General features: G+C 44.0%; 1 protein-coding gene across 1 annotated transcript; it reads right to left on the bottom strand.

Annotated features, from left to right (window-relative positions):
* Positions 1-1,230: 1,230 nt before the first annotated feature.
* FAM8A1 (family with sequence similarity 8 member A1) lies at positions 1,231-10,860 on the bottom strand. Its single transcript, XM_063325875.1, has 5 exons — positions 10,241-10,860; positions 6,604-6,724; positions 2,752-2,875; positions 2,388-2,527; positions 1,231-2,058 (listed from the first exon to the last, which is right to left on the bottom strand). The coding sequence occupies exons 1-5, from the start codon at positions 10,833-10,835 to the stop codon at positions 1,914-1,916; spliced, it is 1,125 nt and encodes a 374-aa protein (XP_063181945.1). The 5' UTR covers positions 10,836-10,860; the 3' UTR covers positions 1,231-1,913.
* Positions 10,861-16,994: the final 6,134 nt, after the last annotated feature.

Below are 16,994 nucleotides of genomic sequence, written 5' to 3'. Positions count from 1 at the left end.
AAGCTGCATCTTCAATGGAACTTGCATAAGAGAGAAACTAACAGCTAGTGTTTACAACAGTATAATGTATATGTATTTCCATGGGACAGGCTCTGTGTTCTTGAATTGTAATTTTCTTCTTTACCTGCCGTGGAAGGAGGGGGTGGTATTTTTCTACAGAGTGAGATGCTTTCCCTTATACCTGAATTGGCAGGAATAAGCTTTTAGTCCCTGGTGTTGCTTTTCCCTTCCTCCCCCTGTCTTGAATCCTAGTTTCTAGGTCACGGCTACAGTAAATAGAACAAAAGTTCTTTTTATACTCACACTGAAATTGTAAATAGGCAACACTCACCCTAGAAGGGACTTCAGTTAGTTCTGACAGCCTTAGCTTATGTCAGGCTGACTGCCACGCCTGAGCTTTTAACTTCAATACTTAATTCAACAGTGCAATTCTGTGAAAGAACAGTTAAGTGATATCTCTGAAGTTCTGTTTCAGCTAAATATCTTCAAGTGGTCTAACAGCCTCAGAAGTGCTGCATTCAGACCGCCCAAAACATCACTGTAAATGAAGATGAGAACGCATACACAGAATGCATAAACAGAACACCACCACTTACCAAACTAAAATACCGCAGCACGGTAACACATTACTGATCAAGTTATTTCACCAGAAGAGAAGACAGATAACCAAGCTCTCAAACATTTCTATTGTCAACCTCCAAAACTGAAGGTAAGGTAAGAACTTCAGCCACAGAGTTGGTATAGTTATTGTTAAGGGAAGAATGCACGGAAACTGGGCTATAGAATTCCAAACTCTTACTCAAATTTTAATAAAACATTAACATTGTTGCTTATATTCCTTTCCCAAGATACTAACAAGATAAGAATAAACAAATTATCAAAGCTATATAATCATGCAAAATACTGGGCTTCTTTATTCAGTATTTAAGTTATTCTGAATATACAAACAATTAGCCAGAATTATAAAGAGAAAATAACCAGTATTTGTACTTCCGTAGATTTACACCCATAACACATTTCAGTTAATGTTTTCTGCATGCTCCTGAAACACATTCAGTTGTTTTGCTTGGCATTATATGCAAGGAATAGACAAGTGCTTTCACTCCAAAGAGAAGCAAAAAAGTTACCTTCCATTAGCATGATCTGTACCGTTCACAGCTCCAAAATTATTTACACACGCCAATTCACTAACACTGCAGTGTAACAGACCCTTCCCAGAGAAAAAGCAGCTCTTACTTCACCTCTTTATTGGCTCTGACATGTGAAATAAGTGGAAATGCTTAAGACAGGCATGCAAAAAACTTTTCACATCAATGTTCTGATAAAATACTTGAAGAGGTGAGGGGAATATGATCTGTGAAGCAATAGGAAGGACATGATAAACACTGCTCATCTCTTTCTACACACGTGGCAATTTAATTAACATGATTTGCCCTACTGTCTAATACTGCAGTTCTCTTCCTCTCAGAGTTTATCATATGACTTAGGCAACTGCTTGGAAAACAACTTGATTTTCTAGTTACCTGCCAACATCCAAAACTGCAGGAGCAACATTTCTTCTAAGGTGGAGTATTTCTAGGTATCTGCTTTCTGCAGACTGACGAGCAGAACAGCTCCTTTCTGCAGTTAATACAACCACTTTCCTTCTCACCAATCGGATGTTAATACTTCCAGATTTAATACGTATTTTTTCTCTCAAACTTCTTTGGCATTTATGAGAACTCCAATGCTTTGAAGGTAGCTGCTGGCATCATACCGGAGTAAAACATTTTCTTTAGCTTCTGAATCAGTTCCCATTTCATTTGGGCAAAAGATTCGGATAGACACCTCAATCTCAGTTTTGGGGTAGGTCTTTGTTCACTGGGGGTGGGAGGGGATGTTCAAAACCAGTCTGGAAACCTCATCTTTTGGTATCATCTGACTCCGTTTCTTCTTACCACAATAGTCCCTGCTACAATATCATAGGCTGTTCTGTTATGCTGGAAAAACAGCAGTGTAATAAATGCAGGAAAAAATGAAGCAATAGAAAAATTCTTGATCAAAGCTCGTATTGTGGACCTGAAATGAGAATAAAACGTTCAGTGCCGTATTTTCACTTTTCTGCTTAAATTAGTAGGTAGTTTACTTTCAAGTTTAGTGCCTCAGTTTTACACAGCAGAAAAATCCATCTCCAGAGTTCAGAGGAGACTGTTTTATCAGCTAGCCTGAAAAACGTTCACATGATTGAATAATTGCTATTTTATTCTTAGTTCACAGAATCTAACAATAGCTCTTGCAATCTAATTATTGCAAAGGCCACTAATAAAGAAATGGTGTATTTCCTTCCAAATCACAGGCTTTCCACACCGTTAACCTGAAAGCAACAAGACTGAGCTAAGAGCACTTACGTTGTCATACTGACATTAGAAGATGGAATGACTAACACACGGCTGGGCGCAATAAGTACAGATGTATCGCATGTCACAACGCGCAGTCCAAGCAAGAATTTCCCTGGGGTTGCTCCACCTGCTCCCCAAATACAGATTATCTGTAAAAGAAAAGTTATTTCAGTTCCACACAACAGCGTGTTGTTTACTGGCCGAGCAAACTTGGTTTTCATCAAAACTATGTGACCGTCATAAGATTCAACATAATCCAAAATACTGTAAAGAGGATTTACTTTATAGGCCAATGGTGGCAGAATTTTTTTTCAACATTTATTCGACAACTGACAACTATCGATTACAGAAGTTAATGTTTGTGAGTAGTTACCTCATAGAAGCAGACCAACAACCTGTAGATGAGAGCTACTATCATCATTTTCTGCAAATCTTCCATGGACGTATCTTCATCTATTTCTTCTATTATGTAATGCATGGCAAATTTGGAGATATCCCTGTATAAAATAAGACTGAATTTTAAAACCACCTTTCTCCCAATACCAATGTTACCCCTTTAACACTAGAATTCATTCCTTCAGTTCTGGTATTAGTCGAAGAACAAAAGCTCCTTGGCTTCTCCGATACTAAACAGGCCATTAAAATTCAGAACACTAGGTTTCCTTCTGAGTTGCTGCCTAGTTTGTTTTGTCTTTTTCATTATGAAAAGATCATTCTTTATTACCACTTTTGCACAATGGTGTCCCTGGGTAGCAAGCTGCAAAATTGTTCTGAAAATTCTCGCGCTTCTTGGGAGATAAACAAGAGATTCTACGTGTAATCTAACTCTACATAAATGGAAGTCATCTAAGTCTTCTTATAGGAACTCTCAAGGAAAAATAAAAGGCGGCACTCGTCTCTCTAAATGCAAGGGAGAGCTGTCCTCCCTTGCATGATCAGGGTTCCTCATTCTCACTAGTCTTTACTGCTCACAGTACTCGTCTAAAGGCAGACACTTTGGTATGCCAGAGGAAGTTTATAACTTAAAGCAACTGAAACCTTCAGCCGTTTACCCTATCAAAGATAGCACGTGGCAACTGCATATTTTCACAAGATAAACGTTACAGATTTAACATTCTTATCTGATACCTGGAATGGACATACTTGCAACATGTATTTAGGCAAGGACTGTAAGAAAAGATCAGGTTTGTGACCACCTGAGGAACCTGAACAGAGGTAAATCTATGGGACTTAATGTCCCCAGATGCATCCCAGAGTCCTAAGGGAATTGGCTGATGTAGTTGCCAAGCCACTCCATGATATTTGAAAAGTTACAGCAGTCGGGTGAAGTCCCCGGTGACTGGAAAAAGGGAAACATTGCACACACTTTTACCTGTCAGCCTCACCTCTGTGCCTTGGAAGATCATGGAACAGATCATCCTAGAAGCTATGCTAAAGCACATGGAAGACAGGGAAGTGATTCAAGACAGCAATCACGGCTTCACCAAGGGCAAGTCCTGCCTGACCAACCTAGTGCCCTTCTATGATGGAGTAACTATATCAGTGGACAAGGCAAGAGCTATGAATGTCATTTGTCTATCTATCTTCTGTAAGGCCTCTGACACAGTCCCCCACAACTTCCTTGGGTTTGACGGGTGGACTGTTTGGTGAATGAGGAATTGGCTGGATGGTCGCATCCAGAGGGTTACTGGTCAATGGCTCAATGTCCAGATGGAGATCAGTGACAAGCGGTGTCCCTCAGGGGTCAGTATGGGGACCGGTATTGTTTAATATTTTCATCAATGACATAGACAGTGGCACCAAATGCACCCTCAGCAGGTTTGCAGACAACACTAAGCTGAGCAGTGCAGTTGACACACCTGAGGGATGGGATGTCATCCAGAGGGACCTGGACAAGCTCAAGAAGTGGGTCCATGTGAACCTTATGAGGCTCACAAGGCCAAGTGCAAGGTCCTGCACCTGGGTCAGGGCAACCCTCAGTTGCATTACCCCAACAGGCTGGGGAATGAAGGGACTGAGAGCAGCCCTGCACAGAAGACTCAGGGGTACTGGCAGATGAAAAGCTGGACATGAGACGACAATGTGCGCTCACAGCTCAAGAGGCCAACCGTATCCTGGGCTGCATCAAAAGAAGCGTGGCCAGCAGGTTGCTCTGCTCTGGTGAGACCCCACCTGGAATACTGCGTCCAGCTCCGGGGCCCTCAGCAAAGGAAGGACACGGACCTGTTGGAGCAGGTCCAGAGGAGGGTCACAAAAACAATCAGAGGCCTGGAGCACCTCCCCTGTGAGGACAGGCTGAGAGAGTTGGGGTTGTTCAGCCTGGAGAAGAGAAGGCTCCAGGGAGACCTTATAACAGCCTTCCAGTACTTAAAAGGGGCTTAGAAAAAAGATGGGAACAAACTTTTTAGCTGGGCCTGTTGCAATAGGACAAGGGTTAATGGTTTTAAACTCAAAGAAAGTAGATTTAGACTAGATAGAAGGAAGAAATTCTCTACTTATGAGGGTGGTGAGACACTGTAACAGGTTGCCCAGAGAGGTGGCAGATGTCCCATCCCTGGAAACATTCAAGGTCAGGTTGGATGGGGCTCTGAGTAACCTGAGATACATTGAAGATGTCCCTGCTCGTTGCAGGGGGGCTGGACTAGATGACCTTTTAAGGTCTCTTCTAACCCAAACTATTCTATGATTTTCACTCACGCATCTAAGTGAGAATTACTAGTCACAGAGAAATGTGCAGTTCTACTTCGAAACAGTCCCATCTATCTTTGTACTACCTGCCCTCCTTTTTATTCACACTTTAGGATTGGAAAGATAAGGAATTAAGAAAATAGTGTGGCACAACCTGTGTTTCCCTTCAATACAAGCCTGGCCTGAAGGCTCTGTCCTGAGCCTGTGAGGATGTATTTTTTTCATGACAACTCCTCAGCCTAAACTCAGCCACACCACATCTCACTAGCAAATGTTTCTCTGGAGTTACCTGCAAGCAACTTACTGGCTTTTGCAAAAGTAGTGATATTGAATATACTGTAAATTAATTCAAAAAGATTCTCTCTCTTTCCATTACCTTCGCTACTTTACAGAAACGATATACATACAGTTGGTCCCCATCTTTCCAGTACTTCGTTTTCTACCATTGTCAGGCTACTTAAAGCAAGACGGAAATACAAGCTGTTGGGTTAGAGTTTGAGGTTTTGGCAACTGAACAGAACTGAGAGTTTGGCATTTTAATTGCATGCTTATCTGAACAAAAACCACTGATCCTTTACATTGACATATTTATTGCTTTGGATTTGACTCTCTTCCACACACCTTTCAAGCAGCAGTTTAAGGTGCCTGAAAGATGTTATCTGCATAGTATCAGTTTACAGTCAGTCAACATTTGGAAGGTTCTTTAGCAGAAAACTTGGATTCTGAAGTGTGTTTGTACAGTAATGGATTTACTGACTGCACCAAACTCTTATCTTCTAATCAGACTGAAATATTTGATTACACCAACCCAAAGCAGAGGAACTAAATGAGCTACGGAATAAAATACCTACAGTTAAAGCAGGAGATAAAAAAAAGAAACAGCCGTTGAGGTAAATTATTACATCTGAATATAAAATGTGAAATGAAGAATCTTTCAGTCTAGTGTATAGCTGATACAGGCGATGCTTAATCATACTTTTTAAGAAACCCAACTTATGCCCAGTAAAGACTGCAGCATGGTAGCATTCCTAGCAATCAGGCTGTATTTTGAAAGTACGCACATATCTGACGTGCAGGATCTGAAGTAATTTTTTTGTTGTGGGTTAGCATTATTTTGGCCACAAATCTAAAACACAGCACCACAGGAGATGCTATGAAGAAAGTTAACTCCATCCCAGCCAGATCCAGTACATTTTTAAACGCTGTTTAAAAAACAAATTTGTCAATGTTTTTCCTTTGAAATTTTTAGAGGACTTTTAAAAAATCTTGCTATTGCCTCCCAAAAATAAGACTGCAAGTCTAATATATCCTTAGGAAGGCGTTTGTGAGCCTATGAACAAATTCTTTGTTTCCATCAGCTGACCCCAAATTAGAAAGTGTTTAAAAAGAGGTTAACCTAGTGGTGCTTTTTCCTCAACTTTTGACAGTTACTAAGTGCCAGCATATTCATAAGCATACCATATATACATCATGACACCTCAAAGAGCATGAAGAGCTTAAAGCTGTATACAATAAAGCTTTAAAGTATTCAACTTACTTTATTCCACTGAGGTGCATAATACTTAAAACAATGGTTGCCTTTATAAAGAACAGAATAAAAAAGTCCACCATCTCAGCTATGAATCTGTGTGCCAGCGAAGGGATAATGAACTCCCGACCTGTAACAGAAATAGTTAACATTACCCAGATTTTACTGCACTAACACAACGTTAACACTATCATCTAAGAACATTTCGCATTAACGTCACTGCAAGAACATTATCAAGATCTTGATCTCAGGTCACATCTTCGAGAAAACTTCTAAAAGTGTATGAATAAAAAGTGATCTGATTTATTTAAATCAAGTTATAAGAAACTTCTTAAACTAAATCAAACTTTCAGAACTCTGAGTCCACTCCTAATTAGCATACTGAAGTACTTTGAGGATGTATCAATTTTTGTGTTCTTTTGTTTAGAACACCTTCATAGAGAAAGATTTCAGTAAATCTGAGAGCTCAAGTAAAAGGAAAAAAGGAAAATTAGATCTTAGATCTACCACAACCGTTCTATTGCTTATCAGCAAGGCTTCCGTATGTACTAGGTACCAGCTCTCTAAAAGTAAAACACAGATTATTCTTTGGCAAATCAGACTCAAAAATAGAAGCAGATGAAAATACTAGTCATACCTGGCATAAACATTCCTATAGACATGTTATTATAATAAAATGCAGTTTGTTGCCCTACCACAAGCCAGAAATGTAACACATTTCTCCTATTTAGTTGACCAAGTGCAAATGGGGGCAAAATAAGTAGTCACAGTTACAAGTTTTTGTTGCTAAGGTACCTCAGATGATTAAAGCAAAGAAAATATTACAGAGTATCTTAGAAAGTTTCCAAGAAATAGTGTTGGAAAATAATTTCATCTGAACCCATCTACCCCTCTTTATTTCCCAAACAAAAAACATGACTACTCACGTGAAACCAGCAAGGACTTGCATCAAGACTTCATTTAGAAATACCCAAGTACCACTAGATCTAACTCATGGAAAATAGTGACTGTGTTTGTTAGTGTTTCTGAGAATGCCAACCCTCATGCACAGGGAAAGGAGAAAAGGAAAGAGGAATCATTCACCTCTCCATTCTGAAAAAATATCATCAAATTTTACTTAGAATAAGCCTCCACAGTTCAACTGCTGAGAGTGATAATGCCAGTCCTGGTCTCACAAGCTGTGCAAGCGAAGCTGAAAGCCCATGGCACTTAGGTGCTTTTTAAATGGGGCAAGAATAATCAAGCAGTGATTAGGTAAGAGCAAGTCCTTATTTAATGCACCTCAGTTTGTTTATTCCATACCTGTTTCACTAATAACTCTGGACTGATACTATCGAGTAGCACCACTGTTACATAAATAATACTAAAATGGATTCAATTCTCATTGTCACAGCACGTCTAAAGTTGTCAACTAAATTCTAATTAAACATTCTTCAACTAAGGCAGAAGGGAGCATAGCCAGCCTCCCCAATCCTGGCTTCAGCATACAGCGCCAGATAAAGACTGTTCATTTGCCCTGTTAAAAGGAACACATTTGCTGAAGTCAGTAGCACAGTTTCATTTTAATACATTAGACTCAACGACTGAGTAATGAAGAAGCTAAATGGGGCTAAGAAAATAAGTACTCAAATTATGTTAAACTCCATTACATTAAGAAACCTTGGCAACCCTCACACTAGTGCGGTTCCACTGCAGTGATTTGACATGTTCTTCCTTTCAAAATTCCACTATTTTGCCAGGGGCTACTATTTGTATGTCAGAGACAGCCAAATGCAACACGCATCCATCTCAGCTCGAAGTCTAGGATCTTACATTAAACTAGCAATAACGACAGGTTTGCACTAGTCAGCCAGGCAGAGCAGCTGAGACTTGAGCACACTTTTCACTCTCCTGTTCCCAGTACAAGAGGAATAATCTCCTACAGTAAGGCAGGGAGGGGTGAGAGGAGGAAGCCTCTTAAATCACAATGACCATCCATAAAGAGCCTGCTGCTGCCCAGGATGCTGCTGCTATTGGTGCTTCAACACACACCCAGCAGGCAGACTGAACTGGAAGAGGCAGCTACCAATTCCACTTTTTGACATCCTAGTTTAAAATCTGCAACATTAGCATAAACTGTCACTTATTTCAGCTTACGTAAGCAGGCTGGGCTAGTAAACTGCAGCGGCGTAGGGACAGATACACGATCTGCCCTGCCAAGCCTGCCATGTGGGCAATAATCTCCAGCAGCAAAAAAGGAGCTGTAATCGCTTTAGCTGTTCCGGACATATCCACCTGCAATCTGGAGCCAAAGCACCGGCACAATAGCCTATGTTTATAATTGTATCGTATCACTATACCACATACAGAGCTCCCTTAAGAAGGCTGGGTGTTGCAACAGTATTTACTGTTCAGAATAACCACGTTCCCCAGCATTAAGTGCTTTTTATGCCATAAATTACCTTTAACCTACGGGAATTAGTTCCTGAAGAACTAGGTAAAAACCTAAGAATCATTCCAGTCTAGTCTTTGTCCATATCCGGTTTTTCAATGACTGGCAGTATCTGTTTATAAGTAATCTATAACTCAGAATTGGGGCATAACTAAAGAAAACACGACCTTGTGTTACAGCCTTGTTTAAACAACATCTGCTCAAAACCACAAGGAAGAAGCAAGTTCAGAAGCTAGATTCCCTTCCCTTCAAAAGAAAGATGAAGCAACCAAAACCATCCTCCCCTCACACCCAGCCACCGAGCTTATAAATAATGCTACAGATCAGTAATGCTGTACTTTGCCCTGCAGAAAGAAAGATCTGGCTTTCCTCCAAAGTCCTTTCGCAGTGTTCCGCTCCACAGGTTTCTACCATTACTCAAGGTGCTACCAAACACTGAGGGCATGTCAGTCACCCAGGCGCTCCTTGACTCATTAAGAAATGTTTGTGTGCTCAAGGTTTTATCCCTGATGCGGTCAGACCGAGTTTGCCTTACTCTCGAGCAAAAATAAACAGCAGCAGCACTATGCACGGTCTTCAATATCTACAGCCATAACAGACTTCTGTTTATCCCAGGTCCTGACCCTCACGTGTTGAACGCGAGTGAGTTTTTCGTTCCCTGCTTCAATTTCACTGCATGATATTATTTGAGCCCACTAAGACCAACGAAGTTAGTTTACATCATCCAAACGGGCTACTTATAAAGCTAGCTGCATTACAAGCCTGCGACCCCGAGAGTTAAAGTTTCCTGGGGAAAAATAAACTCCTTCACATACATGTAAACACCTTACAAGCACTGCAATTATCAGCCGCGCAGGCAAGTTAACCCTCTCAAAACCTGCTTACGGGCTGAAGGTCTGGACTGACACACTCGGTGTCTGGGCTGCCGCCTCTTGCGAGGCAGAGCCCCACGCCCGGATCTGCAGCCCGCACAAGCGCGGTGACCACCCTCCCCCCGCAGCTTCCTTCCCCAGACACCGCTTCCCGAAACCGCGGCGGAGGCCGAAGGAGCTGCGAGGACGAGGCCTCCGCTCCCGGCCCCCCGACCTTCCCGCACGGCGGCGGCGAACCAGGCCCCCGGCCACTGCCAGCCGCCTCCCCACGGGCGTGCCGAGGGGCCGCCCCCTTTCCGCCCCCACGCCAAGAGACCCACACCGGCCCCCGACCCCCACTCACCCGCCGGCCGCCCCGTCTCCCTGGGGGCGCCGCTGCCGCTGGTGCCGGCGGCGCTGCTGGAGGCCGCCCTGGACGCGGGGGTCAACCTGCCCGCCGCTCCCGGCCAAGCCGGGGCGGCGGCGGCAGCCGCGGTGCGGGGCCCCGGCCCGGTGGCGGCGGCCGTGTGGGCTGGCGCCGGAGGGAAAAGGTAGAAGGGGCTGTAGTAGGCGGCAGCGGCGGCCGCCCCCGGCGGCGGGGAGGGAGGAGGGGGCGGCGGCGGCGCGGCGACGCGAGGGGTGCCGGCGGCGGCGGAGGCGGCGAGGAGGGCGGGCAGGCAGCCCTGCCAGCTGAGGTACCCGCAGTACGAGTCCCACAGCCACTGGTGCACCCGCCGCGCGTACTCCGCCGCGCTCAGCGGCTTCGCCCCGCCGCCCTCGCCCCCAACGGCCACCGCAGGGGAGCGCGGCGGTGAAGGCGCGGCGGTGGCGGCCGCCTCCTCTCCGGCGACGCTGTCGCCCTCCGCCATCGCTGCCGCCCCAGCGCCGGTCCGGCCGCCGCCCGGCTCCGCCATCTCCTCCATCCCCGCTGACACCCAGCGCCGTCCCACACCGCGCATGCGCCGAGGAGACGCCTCGCCTCTCCCACTTATCGCGGGGGGGGAGCAGGCAAACACTAGGCGGAGTCCTTCGGGCACCCGGCCTAGCAGGGAGCGTACCACTGCCGGGCAGACCCCTTTCTGCCGTTAGGCTTCCCCCTCCCATGAGATGGTATCGCCCAGCATCGAGGCACGGACGCCGCCTGCCCTGGGCCGTTCCAAGCGCTCTGGAGGTGGGGGAAGAGCCGAGGGCCTGAGCGCGGCGCAGCCCGAGAGGTTTCCCGGCGGCAGCGTATGCGCGGAAGGCACGTAGCTTTTCCCTTAGCATGAAGAGCGGGGCTCCCCGGTTCCTCCCGCAGCCGCCCCGGATGCAGCGCCGGGGGGCTGCGATCCCCTCAGCAGGAGCTGGGCCCCGACGCGCGCCGGGAGGTAGCCGGCCTTCTCCTCAGGCCGAGCCCTCGGCCCTGGTTTCGTAGCCGGAGCCGCAGCAGCGGGAGCCGGGCGGCCTCGGGCGGTGGGCACGTTGCGGTGAAGTCTGTGGGGAGAGGGAGTCTCCATCTCCCGTGCGGGTCCTGCTGTCCGTAACGCGCCCCAGGGGACGCTGAGGGGCCGGAGTGTCAACTCCCCTCTCTCGCATTTCCCATCCCTTCATCCGACTTCTGAATTTGGCCCGGGTCACAGATTTATTGCTCTCAGTAGGCTGTGGTAGATGGGGTCATAAACCCAAGTGGGCAATAAGGCATGGCCATGCTGCTGAGCAGGTGCAGCCGCACAAAGTTCTCTGTCCTCCCCCTTACTGCCACCTGCGATGGCAGGTGCTCTTTGTGACCTCCAGCAACTTTCTAAACACTTTCTCTTTGCTAGTAGGAAGTGGGTTGAAATTGTTTTGAGAGAGAAAAGGTGTTAAACTGCTCTTTTTCTTGTGTACTTCTACGCAATGTGATTTTGTCTAAATGTCGCTGTCTTCTCCCATCTCTTCTTTTTTATCTTTTCCCCTGTCACGTTCATCTTCTTCCTGTGCAAAAACGCTGAACAAAGAACCAGGAGCCCTGCAGCAAGTTTAAAACACAGTTATCCAAATTAGTTTTTAATATTTACAGTTCTTGTGTACTATTAAGCATCCCAACCAGACCACAAGTTCCGTATAACAAATGTTAGCATAACTCCATACTGAATGACCTAGTAATACATACTCTTAAAATGGAGCGTTTCCCATTTTTAACACAGCAAATAGCACAGCTGAAGAAAACCCAGAAGTTTCTCCCTCTGTTAGACTAAAACATACATGTTACTTTCCCATGTAACCCTAATTCATTTCAACTGAAGTAGTTTCTGCAGTGTGAATCTCTCATACAGACAAGCCGAGGTGAACTGACAAAGTGCTTAGCAAATAACCTATACCACCTTAATTATAAATGCAGTTACATTAGGAGCTTGCACTCATTATGTAGATAGATACTGTTCTAATTACCCTGGCATGTGTTTTGTAACATAGACCTCGGTGAAATCAACATGGGTAAATTATTTGGAAAACATAGCATGTTTTAGCATGATTTGGAAGGACGATGCAGAATCAAAGAAAGAAAGAAGGCAGACAATTTGTGTGTGTGTGTATGTGCAGCTACAGGTTTTGCAAGCCAGATCAGATCTTAAGGTACAATTACAAAATCGCACAGGCTTCATATAATGCTGCCAGTCACATGTAAATTTTAGGGCCACCAGCAACATTACACAGGCATAACCAGTTAGAACTCTATGCGATTATGCTGGGTACTCAAGGTGAACCCGAGTCACGAACAGCAGAGAACAGAGGAGTAAGAGGTAGCGGAGGCAATGTAATATTTCTTCATTCACAGTTTTTTTCGGGCGTTAGTTTTTCGTTCTCCTGCCTTAAAAAAAATAACCCACAAAAGACCCATGAATTCTGCAAGCATTCAGATTATTCTATTCTGTGATGCATGTGGTAAAAGAGATGCTGTAACAAGACTTGCCAGTGGTAGGGAACTCACAGTTTAGGCTTTTGGTGACAAAGGCTCTTGTTTCATTGCTGTGTCAGATGGCCACATGTGTTATGGGAGTACTTATGATCTTCTGCAGCACTGATATCTCCCTACTTTGCTTTCTCTTGTGAGCAGTGTCAGAAAGGGAGATAATCTTGGGTAGTTCATTGTACTGATTGATGAAAATAAGTGGTTGAATGCCTTGACAGTTAAATATCCTCTTCTCTAGAAATGAGATTTAGGCAAGAAGAAATGTTTTGAATTAGATCAAAGGAGGGAGGTAAGCACCTAAAAGCTGATATTGCAATAGTTAAGGTTTAAGGGGAATCTTGAATCCCATCTTAAGCTCTTTAAGTGTAGGTAATGCTGAAAAGCCCAGTCTGTCACTCTTGAGCGGGGAGTCTTTTGTAGTCACTAGGAAGCAGTAGAACACTGTTCTGCTGTAAATCTAGCTGTTGTTCAGAGGTATGGAGATATATCTTTGCTCATTTTCAATTCTAGCGTCTTGTTTTCAAGGCAGGGTTTAAAACAATTTTTAAAACCAAGGAATTGCTGAAGCATTCATCTAGATGTTTGAAACTGAAATTAAATACCTTCCTTTGCTTGGGAGATGCAAATCACATCTCCTGCATTGTGCTGAAGTGTTCTAATAATGGGAGCTCTTTTTGAAGAGTCCTTGGATGAGAGTTGTTGGACATTAATCAACAGCAACCTCTTGTCATTCGAAAGTGGTTAATTATTATTGTGCCCAGCAGCCTACGTATATTCATGCTATTTAGAATTTGTATCAAGTATGTTCATGTACAGAGTGAAATTAAATGCAAATGTTGGTTAAAAAGATTCTCCATTACTTAAACACACAGACTGAGTTACCAAAGAGTGAGAACTTTACCCCTTGTTGGGGCAAGCAGACAGGTACAGAACATGAAACTTGAGCCAAAAACTAAATGTGGACATTTACATAAGTATAAAGTAAACCACATTGTATTTCAGTGTAGAAAAATGGCACAACTGTCTCCCAAATTGTATCAATTTAGGCTTTCACTCTGAAACTAATCTGATTCATCCAGCTGAGGATTTTGAAGGAGAGAGTGGCTCTCAGAGCTATCATGGTCCACTGAGAGGCATTCTCTTTCTCATAGATGCAACTTCAGGTGTAATCCAGACAGAAGACAGAGTCCTACTGGTCACAGTTGATAAAAAGGCCATAGCAAATCAGCTAGAGAAAAATGAACTCTTCCACTTTTATCTTAGGGTACATAGATTTTTAGTGTGGTTGCCTGTTTACCAGTACTGTCTGTTTTGGGAGTTGTGTGTAAATAACTTTATTTGCCTGTTACCTTGACCTGGTTTGAATGAAGAGTAACCGGAAAACGACTTTACTCAGCAGTGTTGCACTCGGAAGCCTTGCCAGTTAACTAATTATCACATTCTTAGGTATTTCCAGAGAGGAAGTATGAGTGTGCCTCTGTTGAAGCAGCACTGGAGCTCGGGGTTTGGAGTAGAACAGTCTTTGGTGGTCAGCAGTGATCAGGTAGGGTCCTGGGCATGCAGCAAGGCTTAGGGAAGCAGGGTTAGGCCTAGAAGATCACCACTGAGTTTTGGGTGGTGGAGTAGAGAGTGTTCTCTGTTCTTCTACAAAAGTTTGTCACCCAAAACGATTTTTCAGGATTATTTCAACTATAAAGAGGAAGCAGGTTCTTGTTCTCTGGTAGTCAGAACATTCCTTGGGGAGTGTTATTTATGATTTTTATCTAATGACTGCTTCATATGTCAGGGGCCTGTTTATAGGCACCTTCTGAGGGCAGCAGCTACTTCTGGGCAATATTTTCACAGCAGTGGGTCCAGATCACATCCAGCAGGGTAACTGAATCTGTCTTGTATGTTTTTGATGACTGCTCTGCTTGCTAGCTTATGGTGTAATGGAGTGAACATTGCCTCCATTGTCTGGAGGCAGCTGCTTCCACATTTTGAGGACCCCAGCTGAACAGCACATCAGGAGAGTGCACTAAGGGTGCTTACTGAGTTGAGCCCCTGAAGGATTTCAAGTGGACAAATGCTTGATCTCTGGGAAAGAAACGTGATGCAGAGGTTTATGGACATGCATATAGTACAGTAACAGTGAAGGAACTCATGCAGATCCAGATACATTGAGGACTCAGAAAAGAGTAAGGACAAGAATGGTTTGTCTGGATAATAACTGTGGCACAGGGAGGCCTTCGCAAGTGTCTAATTCCCTAGGACATTAAAAAGATTCCTGGTTTTCTAATGCAGACTTGAAATTACTTACTCCTTTATCTTCAATAGCTCTGTTAAATATTTCTTTTAAGTTCAATCATTTTTTTTTAAATCTGATTTTAATGGAAATATGCTTAGCGGTGTTCAAAAAAACAAAAGATCAAATTAATGATTAGTAACAAATAGTTTTTTTCTTCTTCCTTGTTCATCCCAATCAAACCTTCTCCTTTTACCAAGATCATAATTTCAAAATCAAACTAATAGTTAAGCGTTTTTACAGCGACTTTTAGAGAGTAGAATTTCCCAGTTCTTTGACAAACAGTATACGCGTCCTTTGTAAATATTGTAGTCCAACATTTTTTCATTAATAGTAAGAGCTTGCAAAGGCCTGGGGCTCAGCTGGTTTCTGCCATCTGGTGGATACATTGAGTCAATACCTCAATGCTTCTAATTCCCACTAATTCGTAGTAACTGATACTCTAAATAACTAAGCAAGTATCACAGAACCACAGAAGGGTTGAGGTTGGCAAGGACCTCTGGAGGTCATCTGGTCCAAACCCCTGCTCAAGAAGGGCTGCCAAGAGCTAGTTGCCCAGGACCATGTCCCTGCGGCTTTTGAATATCTCCAAGGAGGGAGACTCCACAACCTCGCTGGGCAACCTGTGCCAGTGCTTGGTCACCCTCACAGTGAAAAAGTGTTTCCTGATGTTCAGAGAGAACCTCTTGTGTTTCAGTTTGTGCCTGTTGCCTCTGGTCCTGTCACTGGGCACCACTGAGGAGAGCCTGGCTCTGTCCTCTTTGCACTCTCCCTTCAGGTATTTATAGACATTAACAGATCTTCCCTGAGCCTTCTTTTCTCCAGGCTGAACAACCCCAGCTCTCTCAGCGTTTCCTCCTGGGAGAGTTGCTCCATTCCATCATCCTCATGGCCCTTTGCTGGTCTCTCTTCAGTATGTCCATGTCTCTCTTACACTGAGGAGCCCAGAACTGGACACAGCACTCCAGATGCGGCCTCACTACTGCTGAATAGAGGGGAAGGATCACCTCCCTCGACCTGCTGGCAATGCTTCTCCTTATGCAGCCCAGGGGGCTGCATCAGCCTTCTTTGCTGCAGGGGTGCATCACTGGCTCATGTTCAGTTCAGTGTCCACCAGGGCCCCCAGGTTGTTTCCCGCCAAGCTGCTCTCCAGTTGGGCAGCCCCCAGCATATACTGGCTCGGAGGGGGGTTGTACCCCAGGTGCAGGACTTTGCAGCTCCCCTTGTCGAATTTCATGAGATACTTGTACAGAATACTTCATAAATACTTTTACAGAGGTTCTATTAAGGAAAGTATGAGATCTGTTGAAGCTTTTCATAGGCAAAAGCTTATTACATTTGGACACTTTGTAAAAAATCTCCTTCTCTTTTACATGTATTTTACTAGCTGATTGACAGCATCTGTACTGGTGGATATTTGACCTATGCAGGTTTATAAAAATGAACTGGCTGGTTACACCATACACATTTGTTCCATATCAATATATGTACCAAATGCACTGGTTTTTGTTTCGACAGTTGCAACTGATTTAGAGCATAACCACAATTTTAGTGCAGAGTAGAGCTGAAATCAAGGGGCATATCTTGTGTGATAGCATGCAGTAAAAATAAATTAATAGTACCTCAGGGATGCTCAGCATTTAGCAGTTTAGCATTAAACACAAATCAAGCTTGCTGCTGAAGACTTGGACACAACTGGTCATGGTTGGGATGATTATTCATCAAATCATCATTCTGCAGCTTGTTGACTATTTCTACCTCAAGATATACTTGCTTTTTCAGAAAATGAGTTTTTAACCTTTAATTGTACACAAATTCATGTAGGGTAGAATCAGAACATTGGATTTATCTTGTTTATTTAGCACTCCTTTATATTTTTGAAGTTAAAGATAGGTTGCAGGGAAA

This window comes from Chroicocephalus ridibundus, chromosome 2 (assembly GCF_963924245.1).
Source record: "Chroicocephalus ridibundus chromosome 2, bChrRid1.1, whole genome shotgun sequence".
Lineage (NCBI taxonomy): Eukaryota > Metazoa > Chordata > Aves > Charadriiformes > Laridae > Chroicocephalus > Chroicocephalus ridibundus.
The sequence above is the reverse complement of the archived record's forward strand: the minus strand, read 5'-3'. Positions and strand labels throughout refer to the sequence as shown.

Bases quoted from the DNA above. Each gene is read 5' to 3' on its own strand.
- FAM8A1 (XM_063325875.1), bottom strand. From the start codon at position 10,835: ATGCGCGGTGTGGGACGGCGCTGGGTGTCAGCGGGGATGGAGGAGATG. The intron at 2,876-6,603 runs GTAAGTTGAATA...TATTTTATACAG, and splicing joins ATGCACCTCAGTGGAATAAA to GGATATCTCCAAATTTGCCA. The intron at 2,528-2,751 runs GTAACTACTCAC...TTTCTTTTACAG, and splicing joins TGTTGGTCTGCTTCTATGAG to ATAATCTGTATTTGGGGAGC.